This window comes from Cryptotermes secundus, unplaced genomic scaffold, assembly GCF_002891405.2.
Source record: "Cryptotermes secundus unplaced genomic scaffold, Csec_1.0 scaffold1813, whole genome shotgun sequence".
Lineage (NCBI taxonomy): Eukaryota > Metazoa > Arthropoda > Insecta > Blattodea > Kalotermitidae > Cryptotermes > Cryptotermes secundus.
In genome coordinates, this window is record NW_019724621.1 from 399660 (window position 1) to 426363 (window position 26704).

Genomic DNA, 26704 nt, shown 5'->3' on the forward strand with positions numbered 1-26704 from the left:
TTCCTCTCAAGAGTTATTTTATTCATTTGCCAGAACATATACATCGAACTATGAATAACCAGGCTTTCTTCAATACATTTCTAGATTAGAGATTTCAATCTCTCTGGAATCTGAGAATGATAAAATACATAAAAAAGTTAGCTACCAAACATAACCAGACCTTTTTTTGACATTTTATCCAAAGCCAATTCACACTCCAAAGATTCCAAAACAGGAAACTGATAACAATTACTGAATCCCACCAAGCCTAAGTAATTAATGACGTCAATAGAACAGGAGAGGTTTGTTCCTCCCTCTTCTTCACACTCTTGATAGATGAATCACATTTCAATTTTAGAGAATGGTTTCTCAATATCTCAAGCTAAAATGCAAGGAAATCAGCAAATATGGAGATTTTTCCTGAACCAACATTCAATGACCAGGCACTTGTTTCTAACATAAACAATGGAATTTGAGGAACCACTCTCTTTGTAGTAATGAAAAAAATGTTCCAAGTATCAATAGTACGAGTACTAATGGTCAAGCTGTAGTCAAAGAATGCAATCTCAGTTCTAAAGTAATGCAGTAACCCAGGCACACACTTACCTGGACAAGCTTGTGGGACTGGAGTTTCACAGGGGAAATCACAACATTACACTCACACTGAGAAACACAAACATTGTCACAAAATGAAACAATTCTGTTTACACAATGGTTTTTATATAAAACTGACAAAAATTCACACTAAGCATTCCTCTATTTACAGTCATTTGAAACAAAAATTAAGGAAGTACAATGAAGAAAATAATTAAATTAAAATGTCTATATTTTGACATATTTTTATAATTTTCATTATATTTCATTTGGAAAAAAAAACAAGCAACATTTTTCACTATCACAATGAAAAATGTCACAATCCTAAAAAAATACATGTTAATAATATAAGGAAGGAAAAAGAAATGATTGCACTAATGCTGGAGATGTTCCAGCCACTTATACTCTTTGTTGCACTTTCGGACACCCACTGGGAAACCAGCAGCACTAGTGCAACTGACACAGTCACAAGACACTCGTCAGCTATAAAATGTCACTTCTAGATAGTGCAGGAAGGGAGGCAAACAGGCAAGAGCACTACTGAGTTCATCATCCTGCCAGATTCACAATAATGTCTGCATCAGCATAAGCCCTCCTGTATTACAGAATCAACATTATACATGTTTCGTTACTCAATGGGATTCAATTACAACTACCTCACAATCGTCTCACAGCTTACTGCAAACCCAATATTATCAACACTTTAGGAAATCCCAGTTTCAGGATACCTTCTCAAAGCAAAACAAAACACAAATGAGGCAACATATGCCCATCAACCGCTGTACTGACATAGCCTTGGGAAAAGTCAAATTTATAAATTTCAGGAGTAATGGAATGTTCACTTCAACTGAAACACGTGTCACCACAGCACTGCTCTTTCATCACCAACAAATGCATATTAAAAATAGAAAACATGGTTAACTCCTGGAGATTGCATACCATTTTCAATTAAGGTACTGAGGTTCTGATGCTGAATGGTCACGTACAAATGAAGCCTTCCTGGAGTGTACTCGATGTTTCCTGCACAGAAATACCACACCAACGATTTTAAAATGATGAAAAGAAGTGTATGAATGGAAAAACTATTTCTACTGCATAAGTGAAAATGAGAGGACTACTTACCATGGCATTACTGAGGATATATACAGGTACTCCTCATTAGATGGGAATTTGAAAACGTTATTTCATTTTGAAGTGCTTAATTAATTCAGACTGATTTCAAACAGTCACTTTCCTTAGTGCAAACTGCCTGTCAGCCTATCATGAGATGTGGGGAGAAGAGGAGTATAATAGTTGTGTGGGTGGTAGAGGAGGAATCTAAGTGAATTTTGGGAAATTTGTTTGACATATGATATTTCTTATTCTGCGATTTTTTGAAACGCTGTTCCATAAATCAAGGAGTGCCTGTGTAAGGAATACAACAAGCATCCAACATATATATGATGCATTCCATCAATACTGTGTAACTCTACAATGGAATGTTGGCCATAAATAAAAAAAAACTCTTAAAGAAATAACTGCTGGAAATATGATTCACACAGAACATTCAATACGTACAAAGAATGCATACAAATCTATGACAGTGAAGTACGCATTGTTTTAGAACATTCTGAGTGGGAAATGTATCAGGCAAATACAAATATGTATGTTCATTCAATCATTAAATTACCTAAAATTATGTGTAAATTATTGTCACGTGCTACTGACCAGATATGGCTTTCAGCTATTGTGTGACATTATTATTCTTTTAAATGAGCCAAAGATTTTCCTTTTAAGCCTACAAATAGCTGATATAATTTAGCCTGCACTCCAGTTTCTTTACTGTCTAAAGATGTTACACATTTTTGGATCCATAAACCTGAGAACATATAAAAAAACTGTAGCTGCCCAAATGGACTAAGATTATTTCTGTATAAAGAGATGCTTTATTAATGTGTTTTTGAGTGCTCAGTTACACAGCTATAACAAACAAACGTTTTGAGTAAAAGGGCTTCATATTTCAGTATTAATCACTGTGTATGACTGTCATCTTCTGAAGTCTGACAACATACAGTTCAACAGCCGGTTATGAACATCAGAAGGGAAGCTCCTGCCCCCCCCCCCCCACNTATTCAATGTCATAACCAAGCAGATCACGATCTTAATTTTCACTGCTGTGAAAAGTTCATATCTCACCAATTTCAATTTATACTTTCCGGTGTATGTGACCAGAAGGCTTCAGTAATCATGCATGATTATATACACAGCCTTACTTTTGCAGTAATTGGAGAGCTAGATATAGGAGGCAGTGGTCTCTCCTCGCCAGCATTTAGCCCTTGGTCTTCTGCTGAGCTGGAGTCATCACCACAGTGAACTACTATCGAATTGCTAGGCAAATCATCACTCTGAAACAATAATTCCATTTGTTACGTTACATATTAATCGTTCAAATCAATTTTTAAATGTTCTTTTCGTCCTGTAAGCATACAAAGTTCTTCTGGTGATATCTTCAAAAGTTCCTCATACTCCATCATAAACTACCATTCAGGTGTCATGATCATAATTTAAATCAATTTAAGTACAGTAACAGCACAGTGCAGTGTCACAAATAACAGAGACTCCGGTCTTCTTCTGATGTCACATCCTATAATTGATTGTAAAATGTGAAGTTCTTCAGTAACTTCATGGGAAATGATTTCTCACAAAAGAAAAAAATTTATTGCATTTTGCTGTCAGCAGCTGGACTATAGGGTGGCAAATGGTAGGGTGATAGGAGGGCTGGACAGATATGGAAGGAAGCAGTCACAGCATAATCAGCGTACTATCCTAGCATTTTCTGGGAGGGACTGATGAAAATAATGAAACACAAACTCAGGCTAGTTGGTGACCTAGCAGAGATCTGAACAAAGAACCTCATGAGTCAAGAGCATTACTGCTACACCAACACACCCATTTAAAAGAAAATCCATTACTTCCTACACTAAACAACATACATGATAATAAGGAACATTTACTGCTATTTACATTTACAGTGTTTATAGAATCATCTACCCCTGACAGGGCTCTAATGGTCAGATGGTTGAATGTGTTGACAATGAATGGAACAAACAATATTTACATCTCAACCTGACCGTTTGCATTCTACTCTTCCTAGACTTACACTTCACCACATACCTGGTTCAAGTTTTCCTCTCCTGTCTTGACTTTCTTGCGTGGGTTCTCAGCAGCAGTGTCTGAAGGTCGCTTCCTGCTTACTGGATTACTAGGGGCACCATCAACCGCAGGACTATCACCATTAAGGGGCTGCAGTGGTGTAATATTAGGAGTAACATTGTTCTGTAAGAAGATGAAAAGAGTAAGTTTTGTGTGATAACAGTTTCACAATCCTTCACATGCTGTTAATAAAATGCTGTAAACATAAGTGAAATACTATTGTATTCAAGTTCAATGGACACAAAATATTTATTCAATGAATAATAAATTTGCTATAATAGAAACTGGTGAAAATATATTATCAAACCTTGACAAATCTATACATAACCATAAGTGTTTACATAAAAATTACAACATTCGCATTTATTTTGATCTCTCTCTCTCTAAAAAAAAACTGCCATCTTGCATTACAAACCATTGTGATATTTCACATCCAAGACAGCTTCACTGCCTGCCCTGTCTTGACACTAGTTATAACATATATTTACTTACGTCCCTATACTTTTCCATAAATTTTCTTCCTGTATTCATTTAATTTATTACATTTTGTCACACTTTAGTCCTATAATGGACAATATCCAAGAACTACAGCAAAACAAAATAATTTACTTACCCTTTTGTCCTTCTTCAAGAGACTTGGTGATAGGTATGTATGTAACTGTCTCCTGTAACAGAAACACCACACATTACATTGTATGACATATTACAGAGAGTGATTCAATTACAAAGTGATAATTTTTATACTTGGGGAGTTTAGCAGAAAATAACTCTCCAATTACTGCTGTGGATTCCCACCTACAGGACTCTTCTGAACTAGGACCATGATTCTTTTCTCTTTTTGCACCCGGACTGGCTGAAGGTGAATGCGGTGAATGTACACCACACTTGGAAAACTGCACTGTTGAACACTGGTTGTGATGACTCACAGAAATATTGAAGACAAATTTACCTTAGTGTTTCTTACTGCTTAAGATTTGGGATGCAGATCCTGTCATGGAATTCTTTAGCAATGACATTAAAACACTGGACTTCGGCAGGTCATGCATAAAACACGCTTTTTCAACAAGTGGTATACTTACCTTTTAACATGTCTTGCTTCAATTTTCATACCATCCTTCAACATTTTTATTTGTACGGCTTGTCGGTGAACTGGAATGAAAAATAAACACATGATTAAAACACAATATTAGCAGACATACATATTTTTTTCAAATGTTAACAAACAGTACCTACCAGAGTCGGTGAAGGACTGAATGTCATATGTGAGATCAACATTGAGGTTTTCAGTCTTGGCAAAAACCAAGCCAATGAACCACATCGTGCAGAACTTGTCTGGTTCTGGTTCCAACTGTGAGAAGCACTCTGGGTTCACATGTGCCAATGTGATGTGTATGTTCCTCTCTAGGTTTCCAATCAGATGACGCACCTTGGATTCCACCAAACCAACCCACTCCAACTGATCCTCAGCCGAAGAAGAGCTTGCCAGCAACACTATGAAGTGCCTGGAATAACAAAATATTAATTCAATTTGACACATGATTTTCTTATGAATATTTACGTAGTGCCACCTTTTATAGTGTCATAATACAACAGAAAAAAACATATGAACTGTGTCATGGTAGAAATAAATTGACCAGCAATATTCATTTGTTCATCACAGCTACTTGAAAATATGATTACCGGATAAAAGAAAAAAGCAATAGAATGAGCAGTTTATCCTAGTTATAAATGGTGCATATACAATACTGCTCCTAGAATAGATTTTAAAATGAATACACTTTCAATTATCAGTGTCTGCAACCATTTTCTTAAGCCCTGCATGCCCATATCTTCTCGTAGAGAGCATCTTGGTATAGCATGGCAGCTATCTACCTAACATGAACATACAGCTCTTCTGAAGCATACTGTTACATGAATTACTAAAGGAACTATAAATTTCTTTCTGAGCAGAACAGAGCAGTGCATGTACAATGTCCTGGCAGCTAGCACTACTCTCTCAGGGATCACCTCAGCAAGAGATCAACCTATCTGGCGATCACAGCAAAGGGGAGAACCAAAATGGTTAATTAAAAACCATAGAAACAACAAAAAATATTAGTTACAGCATTTACATGAGTATGGGCCAATTCAATGGAATTTCTTTTTCCCAAATAACCAATGTCACATGCTGGCCTGAGGTATTCATGTATTTCCTCAATATCATACAATTATTAGGATTTTAAGCAAACCTGATGACCTTATAATCATTAGTTTCAAACGGGAACCATTTGCATTAAGACTGAAAGATTCAACACACATCCCAATTATGGAAACCAAAGGGATCTCTGAAATGTTGGCTTTTTAGTTCAGCACTGACATGGCTGACTGCTAAGATTTTACCCCATTTATTTGCCATGAAAGCTTCAAATCTTACATGATGGAAGTAATACTTATTAGGGCCTTTGTGCCAGAACAGAATCCAATGGCTTCAGATCTAATCTATTCACATTTCATTACAGGTTGCAAAACAAGATTCACAAATCAACATACCTGTATTTGATAAAGAAATTGGGTGGTTCAAAAAGCTTCTCCCATGTTGCCTTGCCAACCATAATCTCCTCAGTAATAGCCAGGCCTTGCTTGAACTCCTCCTGCATGATAGTGCGGTTAGATATTGACACATTGAAAGTTGAATTCTGCTGCGGGTACGCTGGTGTGATAATAGGCATCAGGTGGTATCGGTCTGAAACGTTCACCTGAAATTTGAAATGACAAAAACATTTCTAACATGTTTTATTCAGATTAAGAATTTAAACAAGAAGCAAAACAGATCAGACATTGCGGCTATTATATGAGTTTTAATATCAAAAACAAATTTCCTTGCAACTTCACTCAACCCTCACTTACAGAATCTGATTACAAATAAAAATATTCTGCCACCATGGATCAATGTATTTATCTTATTCCAGCTAAAAATTCTACCTGAAGCTTCCAGTTCAAAACATATGCAAATGTGAGACAAATGGAGCCATCTAACCAGATAGTGTGGTTTGATTACATGGAAAATGGGCCAAGGACCACAAGGACCTTAGTGGTTTACATAACAGAAAAGCAGAAACTGTACAGAACATACAAAGTTTGTCCACCAAACTACTGTTACCTATGTACCATAGTTCACATACTGAAACCTAAAAATAAACTAATCTCACTTCTTGTAGTAACAGTGAAAAGAAATAATGACCAACAACAATTATGTCTAACTTTCCTGATCATCACCATATGTTCATAGAGTAAGTAAAGCTATCCCTGTAAGAGGCCGTGAAGGCCCATCGGGTTGTGAGACATTGAGGGTCCCACATTATCTAGACAATTCGCTCAAAGCTGGCAGTAAGGTTGTCAGCCTTACGTGCCGGCCACGCATACTGGTACTCATTTCTGTTAGAGACTGAGTGAACACCAGGGCCATAGTGCGGCTGGAAGGATTAGGTCAACTGAAAAAAATTCAATGACTTCATCAGGACTTGAACCCATGATCTTCCGGCTTGTAGCATAGCCCCTCACATAACCTACAATAAAACAAGATGAAATGCTTCCTCACCCGAGGATCCCAGACAGGAAAGCCTAAGTTGACAGTGTCAGGCTGCTTGAGTAGAACAGGTTGTGGCCACTTCCACTGGGAGAATACAAGGAAGAACTTGTGAACAAGTGTGGCGGCTACTGCATTGGGGTACAACTGACATGTGCGTGCTACCAGCATGGCCCAGGAAACTCCACCAAGGTAGCCCAAAGCATTACTGTAAATTCCATGTTCTGGAAAACACAAAAAACTCATTGATTTAAAGGGTTTAATGTGCATGCTTCAATTTTCCTGCAAGTACAAGATATACAAGTGGCTTCTTCAACTCCTGCTCCCTATCAAAAATAAATACATTCTTACTCTAGATCTAATGGCCTGATAAAAATATGAGATTGTATTTTGCCCGTCACATAATAGTACAGCACACACAAGGGACCAGGACAGGGCCCAAACTAAGGAATTCTTGATGTTAGGAAGGTTACACTGAATATCTGTAAGAAACACTTTTATGCTGATGCAGTCACCACTCAGATTTCTCAAAAATCTTATTTGCTATAACCAATTCTTCGTGACCTGAACTTTCTCAACTGACAGAAACAATTTCAGCATTAGACCTTATGAGCAGGACAGATGAATTTCCCCGTTGACCTCAAAAATAACTTTCAAGCAAGGCTTCTCAGACAAGTTGTGGATTTAAATTTTCATTTCACATTTAGGTTTCCCTGGGGCCGCGCCATAGCTCAAGCGGTTAGTCGCTGGCTTTCCACCGTGGCGGCCCGGGTTTGATCGCAGGTCTGGTCAAGTGGGGTTTGTGGTGGACAAAGTGGCATTGGGATGGATTTTCTCCAAGTACTTCAGTTTCCCCTGCCAATCTTCATTCCAACAAATTCTCCATCATCATAATCACCCGGGGCAGGCTATAATAGGCCAATCAGTGGCACCATACAAAGTGGACCAAGTTGGACTCCACCCCACACTAAGTGAATTTTAATTTTAGGTTTTTCTGAGTTACCCCCACAAAATGCAGTATGGTACCTCAAATAAGTTATCACCACATATTTTCACATCCTTCCCACTTCATTATTCATAACTACTATGCTACATAATATATGGAGTAGACAAAAAAAAGGTCATTTAATAATTCAAGAAACAGCAAGCTTCTGAACAGGCATGGATGGCCAAGAGCCTTAACCCAAATGTACAATTAAAAACAGAATACCATCACTTCTAGGGTGCAAGGATGTCTCAATCTACAATCACAACGCCAAATTTACATTATATTTAACAGCCCACGGACAGAACTCGGAGAAATAGCCCACCCAAAGTGACATGCCCCACTTAAAGCATATTTGGGGGTCACCGGATTAATATTAATTCTGTCCAGTAAAGTCCAAACTGCAGAAAACCAAAATGATGGGATTTTAACAGCAAAATAATGGGGCCAAGATCAAAGTAATTTAACACTGACGACCCTAAAATGAGAAATATTCAATGGAGTTCAGATGTATCACAACTTCAACCAACAAACATTGAATGGGGGTTACAATGTATAGTGATTCACTGGCAACACCAAGCATCTTACAAGCGCAAAGTAAATTATACTGTGTGAAATATCTAGGGACGCAGTGTGTTCCTTACTTTTGGCCCAAAGCTTAATGGCTCTGAGAGCAAGTCGGAAGTTTTCAATATTAGGTACAAGCCTCAAGATTTCGTCTGTCACCCGGCAACCATTCAGACTTCGTACACACTTCTGATCCAGGTTCTTGAGCAGACAATCATCCTGTAGGTCCTGCAACATGTTCACAAGGCATAAAAACTATTATTATAAAAAGTGTGTCAATACATATTTGGAGGACTATCCACAATGGTGGGTGATCATGAACAATTTGTGAAATGGAGCCTCTTTAACTTTTTCCATGTTACAAATGCTCTCAAGAAGTTAATGATACATATAGATTTGCATTCAAAGTGTAGGATTAATGAAGGATTAATCCAAAGGGGAAGCAAAACAGAAGGTCGTAATGCAAGGGCTGAATTTTATGGCCCACCTCTTACACACACACATACATACAAACATATAGATGGCTAAGGCTTTTCTACTGTCATTATTCAGTTATGTTGTGGCCATTACTAGTTACAAATAGGCCAAAAGATGGCAGCAGTAAATGGCAGTGATACATATTTCAGTCAGTACTGCAGTCTCAACTTTCACTGGAAAAGTTACTTCTCAGTAGCAGCAATGCCTGTTCTATCAAGCTGGCTTTCCAGAATTTTTCAAGTTCTTGGTATGCAGTCAGTGGAATCGTGATACTGAAACGTTTCTCAAGGGCTTTAACATATAAGGAGGATCAATAAAAGGTAGAAAGGTAAAGCTGCCCTTTTGCTCAACTAATTAAGCACTATGCTATGAAGGCATATGGGGGACTGGATGTATGGATCCATGCATTCTTGACCTCAGTACTAGTTGGAGATGAGTGGTCAGCTTCACGCGATCATTTTATCACCAGGGAAAGGGCCCCAGGTATCCACTGGAGAGGAGGCTCGGTGGGCACTGGAACTGGTTGGAGAGAAACATCTTGCTCCTAATGAGACTTGTAACGGCAGCAACCACCGCCAGGTCCCTCAACCAGACCCCCTTCTTTCCTTTTCCCCCTCTCCACATGCCCTACGCTTGCGCCCTTCATCCTTTCACCAGGGACTGAGAGGCTCGTCTGGACACTGGAGGGCCATTCTGCTGCACGCCGTGGAAGAGTCTGGTCTCGACCCCAAATTATTTTTTGGAATTTTGGTTTACTAAATTAACGGCGGAGTTGGTGGACGCTTGTACGTTGTGCCGTCCTTATCTGGGGCAGTTTGTATTTTTCTAATCAATTATATTATTATATTGTTATATTCATTTGCTGTCTGTATTGTTAATATAGTTTCCTATCCCAAACCACTTTTCGGTCCTTGGGCTTTGGTACGTTTCAGACTTGAACTCCATCACCTCAGCCGTCCAGCCTATAGCCAGTCAAAGGGGGACCAATGGAAACAGTATCTAGTCAAACTATAGCTAAAGATGGGAAATGTCAAATCTGCCAGTTAAAATTTCAATGGGTTTAGGAAACTATGCTTCAGCCAGTACTGCAATATTCATCTTCAGCAGAAAGAAACTGCCTGGATTTAGCAGGATTGCCAATTTTCATTCCCAGAATGGGAGAAGGGAATTGTCTGCCTTATATCTAATAGCTCTAGGGCTCAGAATCCACTGGATACTACAGATATTTTCTCTGGGTTTGTGGCAGCAGTATGACTTTTCACTCTGAATTATGGTAGCATTAAGAATACGTTACCTTGTCCCATCAGCACCACCCACACAAAGACTAATATTCCATTCCTAGTTTGCCAGTGACATGAAACTATGTTTCTTCTGCATAATTAGTTATCAAAGTAATTAATAATTCATTCACTTGCAACTGTTTTCAATAATACTGTACTCCAATTTTAGATTTCTGTTAAACATAACAGCTGCATAATTGGTTGCCAGGCTTTATCTCTTAACATACTATTCAATAAACAGTGTTAGTCTCTCTGTGCTACCTTGGAGAAGCAAAGTGTTCATTGACACATAATGGTTAATGCTGCATTTGTGAGTATACAAGTATATCAACATTCCATTATGCTGGAATGCTGTCGCCATGGGAGTAACACTCTAGTCATAAGCTGGATTTTAACTTTACATTTATTGCACAGAAAATTTATTTTACATGCCTGAACACACTTCTTCATAAATCCTATATAAGGAGGTAAACTTACCATTGTATCTGGAATTTCCTTCAATGCTAATCTGGCAAACAGCATGTCTATCTCAATGCCATCAAAGTTCATTTTTATAACAGGAACAAATGCTTCTTCCACTGCCTGCCAAAACAGAAAAACATTAAGCAAGCAACTTGGAACTGAAACAAATTCTATACCATACAATTTGTAATACAACTGCTTCACTTACCCTAAGATCAGTCACTTCTTTCTGTTGCTTCAGGAGCTCAAAAAAGGAAGTGAAGTAATCAGAGCGATCGATGTGTCTTGGAGCCACACAGAGAGCATCTATATCAGCTCCCTTGTGGTGAACACCCAGACGGTATGACCCAAATGTATATATCTTCCCACCCACTTGTTCTGCCAGATTCAGGGGCATGTTCCGTTTGACTGATACCTCACGGATCCACTCCTTGACCAGGGAGTTCAACTTGCTGAGGATTTCCATCCTGCATTCAAAACAAGTTTTGTTACAGCTTGGGAACAAGGACTGCTCACTACTGGTTATGGCACTGTCAAACATCAATGTTACACAGCACAGAATTATTGTTGTTGGGCTGAACATTGTAAATGGTGAAAACAGAAGGTTGGATGAGGAAATGGGAAGAGTCTGCTTTAGATACAAATCTTATCATGACCAAGTTTTTGTGTTTTCTCCAGTCGCTCCCAAAAGTGTTCAGATAATAACTTAAAATAATCCAAGAATTGTTCACTGATGAAAAACAGAACACAACACGTTTGCGGTACTTAAATTAAACAAACTGAACGTATGTTTCAAGCAGGTCTTCTAAGCAGAGCCGCAATGTGAACAACAAAACAACAACGGGGATCCCTTCGCATACACATACATAGGCATTAAATTCTCTATTTATAAGAACAAAACTAGGTGAGAAAGATACAAGACAGAAAAACTGCCAGCCAGCCTTTACATGATGAAAAAAGTAAATCAATGCTATATTAACTAAGGAAGGGGCCCCTCACGTTGCATCGACCTGCGACATAGCAACTAATAACTATGAAAAAACCAGATTACCCCCAAACTACTCCTAATTTCAAGCTTACTTTAGAACCAACTCTATATCTCAAGTGTGACTCGAGTAGTTAATTTGAAAATTTTTAAAAAATTTTAATCCTTAATTTTATTTTCAAGGACAAAACTGCATTAATAACCATGTAATATTAAAGACCTAACTACATAAAAGTTACTTGTGTTAATATCTAAACAGAATTTAAAACGTATTTTAGTGTGCATTTATTAGATATATTTAAGAATAAGGGTTTTTTTTATTATTATTGCTAGTGGGGTGGGACTAAGTCCCCTGCACTGCAGCCACTTCTGGCCTATTGTACCAGCCCCAGATGATTGGTGAGGGTGATTGTGGAGCAATTGGTGGAATGAAGATTGGCAGGGGATAACGAACTACTCGGAGAAAACCTGTCCCAGGGCAACTTTGTTCACCAAAAATCCCACTTGACCAGACCCGTGATTGAACCTGGGCCGCTACGATGGGAAGCCAGCGACTAACCACTTGAGCTATGGTGTGGCCTAAGAATACGGTAGTATTCGTTATCAAAAATAAAACAAATTGTAATAATATTGTAACATGTTGCACAACGGAGAAACCTTCCCTACCCAGCAGCAACGTGGCAACTCAGGCCACAGGCGCGTGGCGGTAACGTAGCGCTCCCTCCCAACCCTCCGCGGTGACGTAACGCGCAACGCTACATACCTGTAATCAACTTCCTACTGTGACGTGGCACACAACAGGCACCACTGCGGCTATATAAGGGAACTGCACAGCAGCTACCAGGGAGTTCTAATGTGGCTACCGCAGAGTTGTAATGTAGCCATCGCCGAAGATAGTTCGAGCAAGCCTACGAGCGAGTGCGTTATCAACAGTTCTCCAGTGAGCAGACTACAGTTGGAGTATAGCAGCCGTCGCGGAAAGAAGAACCGGACGTGTGTGTGATTGTGTAATTGGGAGTGTGTGATACAGGGACAGTTACATAGCTCCCCTACTGTAAACGTGTAGACTACTGAAGGCAGAGTGAACTGATTTGCGCATAGGGTTATAAAGTGTGAAACCCCGCAACTGTGTGATAATTAATTGTAGCCGTTACTTGTAGATTGTTGAATAAACCAATTAACGATCTCTATGGCGTCTTCAGTAACGAAACACGTTACAATATGGATCCATGTTAAAACACAATTCAAGAACTATGAATGAATGCTTGTAAGTACGCCTGAAGGTCAAAACATGTAGTGGAACACCTTTGTACAATAAACAAATGGTGATATATTAGTATCAAATTTGTCTTTGTTTGCAATCATAGATTTTGTTTTGTAGACAGGACCATTTGTGATATTCAACTTGTATGTTATTATAACAGCAAATTGTCTTAAGTTAAGTCTGTCTGCAAAATGACGTGGAAATGCCACATAACAAAAAAACGTAAACAAATAGATTTACTGACCAAGCAGATGTCCTGGCTTTTAGGCAGAAGATGAAAACTATCCCTCGAAAACAAAATCATTATATACAAAACAGTAATTATACCAATTTGGACTTACGGCATTGAACTCTGGGGATGTGCCAGTAAGTCCAACATCAATATTATCCAAAGATCACAATCGAAAATCCTAAGGATGTTAGTCGACGCACCTTGGTATGTGTCAAACGAAACCCTACATCAAGACTTTAACTTAAAATTCGTGAAAGAAATCATCCTGGACAGAAGCCGCCAACACATGAGCAAAATTGAAACCCACAAGAACGAACTATTGCAACCACTCAGGGAGCCAATCAACAATAGAAGACTAAAAAGGAAATGGCCAAATGACCTGATATAAAACAAATCAACTTCTGAAGAGGTAATGTCGATGGACATTTTCCTCGCATGACATGTAATAGTCCTTAGTGAAACCATTAACCTATAGAATGTACGTAATTCTGATTGTTAATAAATAATATTAAAAAAAAAGTTAAGTCTGTGAGTCATGCTACTGACTTTACATTACATTTGATATTTTGCTGACACCTGATAGGCTGCACTGACAGCTAAAATTTCGTACATCATTTTCAGCAAGTATTGCTAATGGGTGAAATCTGAGATGATTCCACATGACCCCTTAACAGGTATCACTGTTATAATTCAAACAGGCTGCAATTTAAGCCATTACAATTACATTACAACTTTACTATAACACAACAAATATAAAAATGCCATATATAATACCGATGATTCAGCTCCTCATCCGTTTCAAACACATTGTAAGGTTTGAGAACTTCCTGCAACTCTGCTGTTCTCTGATAATCAATCTGTTTGGGTACAGCTGTGCTAATGGCTGAAGTCATCCCCAAGGTACGCAGGTTTGACTGCTGCTGTTGCTGCTGCAGCTGTGGCTGTGGCTGAGCCTGCGTCTGGGATGTCCACATTCTGCAAAGGAAGTAAAACTGCAAATATTAATACTTGTCTTTGGGGACATAAGGGCCTAATGTTAGTACAATGTATCCACTTCTATAGAACAGGTATGGTATTGTCATGTGATGGAGTGACTATGGACAGGACTTGGATCAGTAATTTGATTTACTGAACTCTTATAACTTGTAAATACAAGTAAGGATTATGTTCTCACTGTTCTACTCACTACACAAATCACTACAGGACACACTAGGTCTTCTTAGTCTATCACAGTCTTCACTAGCCGTTGGTAGCAGCTTCCAACGGTGGATGTTCCCCTTCCTCTGGGTTCCCAAACTAACCCTGTTCTCAGCTACTGAGCCATGTCTAGTGAAGATGTGACTGTGGACACTAGTGTGTGTAACAGTGAGCTGTAAAATGTAGTCACGCACTGTATCAAAGACGATAGCTAAGACTACAAATCAGGGGAGATACAATTGATGATTCTTGTAACTCAACTCAGGATCTTTCACACCCAAAACAACCACGATGTGGTCCAGCAAAAACTTATTAGGACAACATAATTTTCAATCTACTACAGTGACAGCAATATCAACAGTGAATCTGAAAGTGAAAGAAGCAGGTGAATCGAGCCCAAAACCTCCAACCCTACTTATTTATGATTCATTTTAATTTTAACATCCAATCTATGCTTAGGTCTTCTATGTGGTTTCTTCTCTTTTGCACTTCCGGCTAAAATTTTGTACTTGCATGCATTTCTCATCTTTCCTATGATACAACAAAAACTGTAATCTGAAAATACAACTATTTTCTAACAGATTTGCTTTTCAGAAACTCTCTTGCCTACTTACGAAGTGTTTCCCACTGACATACAAATACATACACACTGATTTCTTGATTTAACCAGTTGATATGTTCCTGAAAAGCACTGTATAAATTAAAGACACAAATCAGGTGCTTTTCTGTAGGATATTAGGGGAAAATAGGTGGGGGGAGGTTGTACATGGACAAAGCCAACCCAGAGGGTTATAAATATTTATTCACGTAAAATGTTTCTTTTTAATGTTTTATTTTATTTTATTTAAACTGTCACATTTATTAGTGACTACAGACATGGTTTGGATTAGTAACTGGGCTATCTAGACTCTAGTCTTGTCCTACTAATAAAATCTTGGCACAGACTACACAGGAAACACCTCTTCCAACAGTTCTGTTGTGATTGCACGAACCCGCAGAGAACACCACTTCCAAGTTACTCCACTGTTGAACATTACGAATCTGCTGCAGTCATTACCTGGCAACAGCTGTTGTTTACAGAGTGATTACCTAGCAACAGCTTTCGTATAGCCGCATATTTCATAGTCATTGCCTAGCAAAGCATTTACATGCCACAATATACACAGGCATAACACTATAACAGCCACAACATCTGTTCCACACCGACCTCCACAAACATAATATTCATAGCATACTAAGGTAAAAATAATCCTATACATCAATTTCATACATAAACTCTGCGGAAACTACATATGTAACACAGAGATCATAATTAGAACAGCCATCTCTATGGCCTTGAAAACGCACCACATTTAGTCAGATGAGAAAATGATTCAAATAAGAACATAAGACATGTAAGCATGTTTAGAGAATTTTTCTTGACATAAGGGCATTTTATAAGGCTGAGAATTTAAGTTGGTCATATTTACGTTCTTTGATATCACCAATGTTTAAGACATTGTTGCAGGCAGCAACACTCGCCGTGCATGGCAGTGTCACACCCATCTCCTTATGAATGGTTATGCATCCTGATTGGGTTTTGAGGTTTTTCTGACGGTGTAGACTTGTGGATTACCACAGATTGCTTTTGTTCGCAATTTTCATGAACAATTTTAGTTTTACTAAAAACATAAATGAGTGCAAAGAAGCATAAGTGCACCTTTACTGAACAGCTACAAAAGCAATTCCCATTTGTCTCAAGGAACAGTGCCTCAGTCTCTCATGTGAGGTGCAACACATTTGCACTGAGATTTTCCAAGAGCCATAGTGGACATGGTGCTATTAAAACTCACTTAAACAGTGATAAACACAAAAAAGCAATATCTGTAGCTGCCTCTAGTTCGTTGTTAACAAATTTCTAGGACTGAGAAAATTGGTAGTAAGACCAGTTTGCTGCAACTGAAGGTGCTTTCACATATCACACAGTTTCATAGAATCATACTTTCAGGTCCAGGGACTGTACGTCAAAGCTATTCCAGATAACATTTAGAACCCAAATTTGTATGTGTGGGTACCAAAGCAGAAACCATTATTTTCAACATGTATGAACCTCATGCTTTAAATGTTTTGCATTGTGATCTGGAAAAACTACATTTATTTCAGCATTGATTGATGGATTGAATCATAAAGAGATCAAGGTTCTTCCTGTGCTTGTCAGGTATTCTGATTACAAAACTGGAGTGAAAATTAAAATATCAGAGCTAAAATCATTGCCTAGCGAAACATTTGCTATTGTTAAGTGAGTGAGTACCTGCCTAACAGAAAACTGTTCAGTAGGAAAAGTTTTTGGACTGTGTGCAGATAACACAAATACTGTTAGGAGTTGGGTGTTTGAGAACAGGGTGTTGAGGAGAATATTAGGACCAAACAGGGATGAAGTGACAGGAGGTTGGAGAAAACTACATAATGAGGAGCTTCGTAACTTGTACTCTCCTCCAAGTATAATTAGAATGATCAAGTCAAGGAGGATGAGGTGGGCAGGGCATGTAGCATGAATGGGGGAGATGAGGAATGCATATAGGATATTGGCGGGAAAGCCAGAAGGAAGGAGACCACTGGGAAGACCAAGGCATTGGTGGATTGACAATATTAAAGTGGATCTGAGAGAGATAGGATAGGATGTTATGGATTGGATTGATCTGGCTCAGGATAGGGACCACTGGAGGGCTCTTGTGAACATGGTGATGAACCTTCGGGTTCCATAAAATGCTGGGAAATTCTTAAGTAGTTGCAGATTTGGCTTCTCCTCAAAAAGGACTCAGCTCCATAAGTAAGTTGGGTGTGCTGGCCACATCTTCCACATCATCCTTTGAGCAGATACTGATATTTTGCCTGCTATGTAGAGATAATCATTTCCAGAATGTATCTGAACTTCAAATCTTACACAGTCATAGCTGAAATCTTAAGGAATTTTGTGATTGAGAGTTTGAGTTTGAGATGATGCTGGGTTTATGCTCAAATGAGGTGGCTAGCACTGCTGCCTGCTACTGAAATGGTTCTTAAATCGTTCTTGCCTCTAAAATCATATTTTCAATCAGAGGACAAATGTTCATGGCTTCTGCTGAATTTCTCTGAAAATCCTTTGTCTGAAGTATGGCTATACTTTGTTCACATTCAAGTTTCATCTTTTCATGAAGCAGTGAAAAGGGTATTTGAAGTAACTGATAGCATTAATGGGTTAAAACTACCTTGATGTTCAAACTTCAAGACTGTTTACTTCTTTCAGTTACTATGACAAACCTCGGAAAACTGGAAACAGAAGGAGACCTACCTCAAGAAGAGGTACAAATGTTTCATGATACTGCACTCTCATTCTATGAAACTGCTCTTTGTTACTTTAAGAAATGGACTAAAAAGCTTTCAGGACCTGGAATCCTACAGCTGAGTAACCTTGAACAGCACAACTTCATAGGCAGACACTAAGAGAACTTCATCTCTTGTGACTAAAACTGCACAATCTGTTCTGTTAGCTGAAACTGAAAGGTATGATGAACATGTCTATGTGAAGCAGTATGTAACCCGGGAAAGAATTTCTGAGTGAACAGTTAACAAAACTCTGCTAGCTCAAATATGGGTTGATAAGGTCTCTCACTTCAATAAGAGCCATATTCCTTTCTCAAATGTACTTAAGTTAGCAGAGTTTCTTTTCTGCCATCCTGAACCCAATGCTGCCACTGAAAGGGTACATTTCCTCATGAATAGCACATGGACCACTGACAAAACTCAGCTTGGTGTGGACACTCTGAAGGAAATGTTCGTGATTAAGGTAAATTATGATGAAACTTGTGCTGAGTTTTTTTTAAATGCTTCTGACAAAGTATAAGCTCCTTAAGAAAATTCACAACTCTGAAAAAAACAGAAGCTTCGTCTCTTATTTTTAATGTAAGTATCACATCAGTTTCATCTTAACAGTAGTTTCTACTTTATTGTATGTAACAGACTTTCACTGCAGTTAAACTATTTCTCGTATGTTTATATAAATTAAACATTTTCACTGGCCTTTTTTTAACCCCCTTCAAAACATTTATTAGATGTTCCAAATTTGGGGCTGGGAAAACTGGTTACCTTAAATCAACCCTTCTTCACAACATATTAAAGATCATATATTTACACACATAATTAAAATCACACAAACCAACACCATGTAGTTTAGTACTATGAATTTATGACAAAACACAATGCTCAACATTTTGACGACTTTAACCACTGTAACTTTCCAGTTTCCAATATATATCACCATTATGTAACCAGAGAAAAAGACCCTGGTACCCACTGGATTGGAGGCTGGGTTGGCCCCAGACCCAGTCTGAACGACATGGAGAAGTGAAAGTTCTTTCGCCCACTGGGACTTGAACTCTGACCTCTTGGTCACCCAGCCAATAGCCAGTCGCTATACAGACTGCACTATTCCGGCTCTGTTGACCAAAACATGTATCTAACTAAATATATAATCATTACTGTGTACATTCTGTGTAAACAGAATTCACAACTGTAATACAATATAACATGATGCTCCACTACAACGTTCTTGTGAACATGCTCAAATTAATAAATCCACCTTAAATACTGATAAAACAGACTTCATAACATTTGTCGCCAATAATAAACTAATCACTGACATGAACATATGTTACTAACATCATGTGTTCAAGCCTGAGGCCCACAAACAGCCTTACGCATCCTTTAGAATTGTGAGCTTCCAGCTGAATTACAATTCTATCACCTAGGAACTAAATGACTAGCACATGGTCCAATTAATCAAGGTAAATCTCACAAAGGGGATGCACAACAGATGAAAGCCAAAATGCAAATGTCGCAAAGGAAGTTTAATTAGCGAGATCCTTGGTCTCCAAATTGACAATCAATTAAATGCAGAAAATCACAGATCAGATAATATAAAAATTAAGTTCAATGTGCTCTGTAATGCGAGCTCTCTTATTGTTAATGCCGAAGTCTCTGACAGTGCATTTTGCATACTTTTGCTCAGTCATGCAATTTCATATTATTTTCTGGAGAAATAAAAAAAAAATAAAACGGTTATAAAGTACATCTTATGGAGAAGAAAATAACCAGAATTATGGCTGGTGCTCAGAAATGTGATGTATGTAAGGGCCAGTTATGAGATTTTCCATATTAACACTTGCCTCTGAGTATACATTTGCTTTAATGATATCTACAGTTGAAAGCTATGAAATGTTTATAAAGTCAGCATTATGCAGGTATATTCAACAGACCAACTGCATTCTTACAGTGTGCTAAAAAGCTGTTTATGGTATGCATGAATTTAACAAGACCCCTGTAAGACTTAATCTTTATAATAACTCTGACCCCCTTTGGGGGTCAGTGTGCTGGCTGAGCAGCACGCTTTCAGTACTAATACCACTATCCCCGTGTTTAAAATACAGCCACCAGAAATGTAGTAATTGGAGGTAAACATCACCCTTTTCATGATGAAGTGTTACCCTTGAATTAACATGTAGCCATCACCCCTCTAGTGCTAAGAGATTTAACCTTTAAGTTACGGCCCTTTAAATTCTGGTAATGGCAGCGGGGCGGATTTGATTTAAATACGCGCAATTTTAAAGCAATAAAAACTGTAATCATTTCCTAAAATTGCTGTGATTTCTACAATTTTTGTGATAGACAAACCAAATAAACGGTTTTTTTTCTAGAAAGAATATAGAATCAGATGTTGTAATTTACAGACTTTATAAAATGTGTAAAAATTTTTAGACTGATTCCAAGTAAAAAATTCCCAAATTTGTTATCTGTCTACAAGAATTCAGAGTTCTTGGAACAAAGAATGCTGTATGTAGATGTTGCAACACAGCGGATGGTTTATGTTGTAGCCATGTTTAGTCTTGCATGTCTCGAAAAATTATACATGTAGGTCATTTCGGTATGAGAGATGTGTGGTGAGTATCTATTCGTATACAAGAACCCTGATTGTTTATTATCGCTTGTCGCAACACAACAAGCTCTCTGTTCTCACTCTGCTGGAAGTAGATTATAAGTACTTTCATGGTTAGCATCCTAATACCACAGCCAAGCAGTATCAAAAGCGTGAACCAACCATCGCGCTGTCTCGTTTGTAAGACGCTGACATATTTCAATTCATAAACGACTCCGAATCAGATTGTTGTACATTCAATTCTGAGAGTGGCGTTGAGGAAAGTGAATCAGAAATTGATTTCGACGAAGACCCATCATCTTGGTCGGCAACCTGGGGACCACCACACCAGCATGGCAAGAGGAGTGTGAAAAATTATTCAGGTGGAGCTGTGGGCAAACTGTGGCAAACAGTTATAGCATCTGTCGTCGAACCTGGAAATGGACAAATAAACTATTTTTCCATCTCCTGGATCTGAACAGTTACATCCTGTTGTCACACAGAGAATTTCGTCTCGCTCTTGTGCGTCCACTTCGCCCTCAACGGCCCAGGGGTCGAACCCCTGCCGTTTCATTGGAGATACCTCGATTAGAGGAGCTCAAACCACATCACTGGCGGTTGATTTCGACGAAGAACCATCATCTTGGTCGGCAACCTGGGGACCACCACACCAGCATGGCAAGAGAAGTGTGAATAATTATTCAGGTGGAGCTGTGGGCAAACTGTGGTAAACAGTTATAGCATCTGTCGTCGAACCTGGAAATGGACAAATACACTATTTTTCCATCTCCTGGATCTGAACAGTTACATCCTGTTGTCACACAGAGAATTTCGTCTCGCTCTTGTGCGGAACATGCTGGAAGGGGTCCACTTCGCCATCAATGGCCCAGGGGTTGAAACCCTGCCGTTTTATCGGAGATATCTCGATTATAGGAGGCCAAACCACATCACTGGCCGACTTCCTCTACTTCGCAATTGAGGTGTCGTGTGTGCTTTTTGCGTGGGAAACGAAGAACCGTCTAGACAAAGTGCGTGAAGTGCGACGTCGGACTCTTGATTTCCGGATGTTTCCAAGATTTCCACACAAAGCCAACATCGCGTTAGACGACGCTGGTGGGAAGAAAGACTACTTATAAAGCTGGTGACCAAAAATCATGTAAGTAGAAAAAGAATTTATAACTTAAAATTAGATTTTAAAAAGCCGGCCGCACGCGTGGACTGCGCGACGACATATGGCTTCATTCGTCCCCTTGACTTTATTTTCATGACGCCATATGGTGTCGCTCGGCTCTTAAAGGTTAAAAAGCCCAACTGCAGACAATATAGGTTACAAACCTATATCTACTGCCAGAAGACAATTTCAACTGACAATAATATAATTTCTTTTTTCATATATAATCTACTCTGCTGATGAATTTGTAAACTATACATAATTAAGAGTAGTGTGCACTGCACTGTGAGGTAATTCTAATTTAAGTATCATATGTCCTGTGTCAGAAACATCTGGAAAGTTTTGAAATGTGGTGTTGGAGAAGGATGGAGAAGATCAGTTGGACCCATTATGTGAGAAATGAAGAAGTGTTAATTAGAGTCAGTGAGCAAAGGAATATCCTACACGAAATAAGAAAATGGAAGGCTAATTGGATTGGTCATGTTTTACGCAGAAACTGCCTTCTAAGAGAAGTTATCGAAGGAAAGATAGAGGGGCGCATAGAAGTGACAAGAAGATGAGGAAGAAGACGTAAGAAGATGCTGGATGACCTTGGGGACAGAAGAGGATACTGTCATTTGAAGGAGAAAGCTCTAGATCGCATTAAATGGAGGTATTGTTTTGGAAGAGACTGTGGACCTGTCATCTTGACAGATTACTGATGATGATGATGATGATGATGTCCTGTGCTTGTTCTCCTATGACTTGTCTGTAGTGTTTTTTGCACACAGACTTTTTCCACATTCAAAATAGGCACGCTCTATGGAGTGGATATTATTAAGAAAGCAGTCTTCTGGGATTTGGCACTGTGTATATGTGGTGTTAACCGACGTTTCGGAGGAACGTATCGCCTCCATCTTCAGGGTAGAAGAAAAAACGTCGGTTAACACGGTGCCAAATCCCAGAAGACTGCTTTCTTCATAGTCACCACCGTGAAAGCCTCAAATCTTACATGGATATTATTATCTATACAAAAATTCAGCCTCATCCATCACAATAACAGCAGCTGACAAAAGTTATGAGAATGTGCGTTTCGACAAAGATTCATTTATGTGATCAAATTTTGCATCACATTCCCTTCTAAGTTAGTACACCAAAAAAAAAAAAAAACTCCCATGATTTTAGTGCGCAAGCAAACTATATTGAGTGAGCGACCGCTGCTTGTCAGCGAAGTTTAGTGCCAACTTTTGTGGATAGAGGGTGTTGGGTGGTCAGCACAATGAATCCCCACAGCCGTTAATTTCCGTTTTCTAGACCAGAGCCACTATTTCCTTGAAAGAGCTCCTCAATTATCATCACAAGGCTCAGTGGACTCCATTCCAGACCCACTACTCCTCAGAAAAAATCTAGTAGCGCCGGGAATTGAACCCGGACCTCTGGAGCTGTAGCCACAGAGGCGGTCTGAAATTCTGCAACCACACAAAGCACACCTGAAGCACTTATTTTGTAATTCTGCTACTCATCTGTTACAATTTTTGTTGATCTTCAAAGTATTATTACATTCCCTTCATTTGAGCTTCAATTTCATCTCATGAGAAGCAAGGGAACCACAGCTAGTTTCACTTGGCCACAATCACATGGATACACAGAGGGTGGACAAAATAATGGGAACACTAAGATATTGAGGAACAGAACTTGTTCATGTTAGCTACACTGAATGTTGTTCTTCCATTTGTTTATGCTCTGTAGTGTTCATGTTAGTTCATCAGTGATTGCGTAGAGTGAAAGAACTGGAAAATGGTAGACTCGTCAAATTTTGAAAGGACAGATCTTTGGTGGTGTTTAGATGGAGCATCTGTGACAATGACTGCCACATTATTGGGTGTATTGAAATCTACAGTTACTATGGTTAAAATATTAAATCACAGCATCCTGTTGCACTGCATAGATCTACCTTTGTGTTCTGCTTTTTGCCATCTATGTGCACTGTCGGTTAATATTCTCTCGTCGTTTTCTCCCTACTGTCACTACATGTTTTGGCACACACAGTTGTGATGAACGAATCTGCTTCTTACTGTAATCAAGGCAATTACATAAGAAAAGGAAAACAGCATTACAGTGAGCAGCAGAGCACTTCATCACAACAACCTGTACACCTGATGTGTACCTGGTGATGGCCGGTTAGGACGAAACATGTAGTGACAATAAAGAGAAAACGAGAGAATATTAACCAACGTTGCACAAAGACGGCAAAAAGAGGAATGCAAAGTCAGGTCTAACGTTATGTCGGCATACATGAACCATGGGAAGACATCACCCACACGAAGGAATGGTGGGTGAAAATCACCAGTGAGAGAAAGAGAACATCATACATTGAGAAGGATCATTTAAAAAAATCACAGAACTACTGAAGCACAGGTGACAACAGAACTGAATATTCATCTTGAAGACCCTGTTTCCACAAGATCTGTATGACGTGAGCTTCACAAATCCAATATCCACAGTAGGACTGCAATTGCTAAACCTCTGATTACTGAAAGTAACGCTCAGATTCGTAAATGATGGTGTCACAACCATAAAATCTGGACATCAGGCAGGTGGAAATGTGTGCATATGGTCAGATGAGTCCTTCACGCTGTTCCTTACATCTCTACATAAGGAGGAGTTTACGTCTGCAGAACACCCAAGGAGGCCCACAATCCAGAATGCATGGTTCCAACAGTGAAACACAGGAGAGGTTCTGTGATAGTTTGGGAAGCAATATCATGGTACAGTATTCTGTTGATCCTATTATTGCCCTCATGGCCGAATTACTGCAAGGGAATATACTGACAGGTTGTCTAATCAGGCGCATCCTATGATCCTGACGTGATTTCCGAACAACGATGCACTTTTCTGAGATGATAAAGCCCCCATCTATACAGCTGGAACTGTTCAGTCATGGTTTGAACAGCATGAACGCGAGCTTAAACATCTTCCCTGGCCAACACAGTCACCAGATCTGAACACCACTGAACCACTGTGGCCAGTTTCAGACACTAGCATGAGGAACACAGTCCCACCTCCAATATTTCTAAGGGAACTTGCAGACGTTCTTCAAGAAGAATGGTATAAAATTCCACTACAGATTGTTTGAAACTTGTACGAGTCCATTCCAAGAAGGACTGCAGCTGTACTGAAGACAAAAGGTGGTCCAATACCATATTAATAAGGAAATGCGCATAGTACCTGCAGTTCTTCCATTATTTTGTCCAATCCCTGTATATGGTGGGGTGAGCAGGCATACTGTCATGATGAACCTGCTCATCTCTACTTCTAAGGATGTTTTCTTGTGGATATTGCACCACATCCATAAAATACTAACAGTTTAGCCTAGGGAGACAGATTCACTGTGCAGAACCACAAACTGGCAGGGGGGAATCAACATGCTTGTGGAGTAATCATCCTTGTTGTTCCTACCTGTGAAACCTCAAACCACTCTCACAATTTGTGTGCTTTTCATTAAGCAGCTTCTCCAAAAGTTATCTGCAATGTGTGATGTTTTCTGAAGCTGTTTTACCAAGCTTGAAACAAAACTTGATGGAAATGTTTTAGTTTCTTGAATTGATCATTTAAAAAATACCATGAAACATATTGTACAAATTTATATTAGAACTTCACATATAATTAACATAATAATTAATATGTGAGGCAAAGTATCAGTGAAACTATACTCCACCACCGCCTAGCCTCAGTCATACTACTACCAGTGGTGTCATTATGGCAATACAGTCATAACTTCTGGGTACCATCTCATGGGCATCTACAACAGTAACACATGGAGCACAACACCAAATATAAAAATGTTCTATTACACTCAAACTAACCTGATACAGAGTCAGATGAATCCGTATAATCATCATATTCAAACCCTCAGAACTATCATCAAATTATTTTACCTTTGTACACTGGACCATTGCTGAAACCATGTCAAAGACATCTGTAACAAAGAAAAGAAACCAATAAGGATAAGTTTGTTTTTCTTTTTGGTTATTTAACAACTAAACTAAGGATTAAATCCTTAAAAAATGTGGCAAAAATATTTCATATTCTGAAATACTGCAACAAATCAAAATTATATCTGCCAATAAATTAAGAGCACACTAAATTCTCGGAATTCAAGCTATCATTCAGGTCATAATCTTTTACTTTCCTGCCTTAAAATACATGAAACCCTAACTCTGCATGTTTTGTATGGGTGTGAACCTTAGTTTACTCATACAAATGAAAGAATGTAGATTGAGGGTATTTTGGCCTTTACAGGAGAAAGTCAGAGGATATTACAGAAAACTGCATAATGAGCTCATTATTTATATTCTTCACTGATCAAATCAACAAGGATCGGATGCAAGGCCCGTGAAGCACACGTGGAAGAAATAAGAAATGCATACAAAATGTTAATCCATAAGGCACAATTTTTTATTCATAGACAACTGCTGTGTGGAAAAATAATTATCTCTCAAAGCCCATATATAATCTCACTGTTTCCTGAATAGTTCAAATACATCCAATCAGGCAGCCTGCTTTTACAACTGATAGGAAGGTAAATAAATTCCTATTGAGGAATCTCATATCTTGGGTCCCTTACACTCTTCTATTATATCAACAGTGCTACAAAGCAATGGTAATATATCTGTCCCAGTAAGACATATGATAGCATTCACTTAACTATAGGTATAAAGTAAAAAAAAAAAAAAAAAGTAAAGCTATCCCCGTACCAGGCCGTGAAGGCCCATAGGGTTGTGAGACGTGGAGGGTCCCACATGATCTAGACAATCGGCTCAAAGATGGCAGTAAGGCTGTCAGC

The 26704-nt window shown here is 38.8% G+C and overlaps 1 protein-coding gene across 1 annotated transcript in view; it reads right to left on the reverse strand.

Moving 5' to 3' along the window:
* The window catches only part of LOC111862603 (poly(A) polymerase type 3), a 28458-nt gene continuing 1754 nt past the window's right edge, over positions 1-26704 (reverse strand). Inside the window, exons 2-14 of the mRNA XM_023848124.2 lie at positions 25725-25837; positions 14357-14557; positions 11310-11568; positions 11117-11221; positions 8960-9110; positions 7343-7554; positions 6295-6500; positions 4999-5267; positions 4845-4914; positions 4379-4430; positions 3727-3888; positions 2826-2957; positions 1-1593 (exon numbers count right to left, since the gene is read on the reverse strand). Coding sequence (XP_023703892.1) covers positions 1552-1593; positions 2826-2957; positions 3727-3888; positions 4379-4430; positions 4845-4914; positions 4999-5267; positions 6295-6500; positions 7343-7554; positions 8960-9110; positions 11117-11221; positions 11310-11568; positions 14357-14556 — 1860 coding nt within the window. The 5' untranslated portion in view covers position 14557; positions 25725-25837 and the 3' untranslated portion in view covers positions 1-1551. The remainder of the gene's footprint in view (positions 1594-2825; positions 2958-3726; positions 3889-4378; positions 4431-4844; positions 4915-4998; positions 5268-6294; positions 6501-7342; positions 7555-8959; positions 9111-11116; positions 11222-11309; positions 11569-14356; positions 14558-25724; positions 25838-26704) is intronic.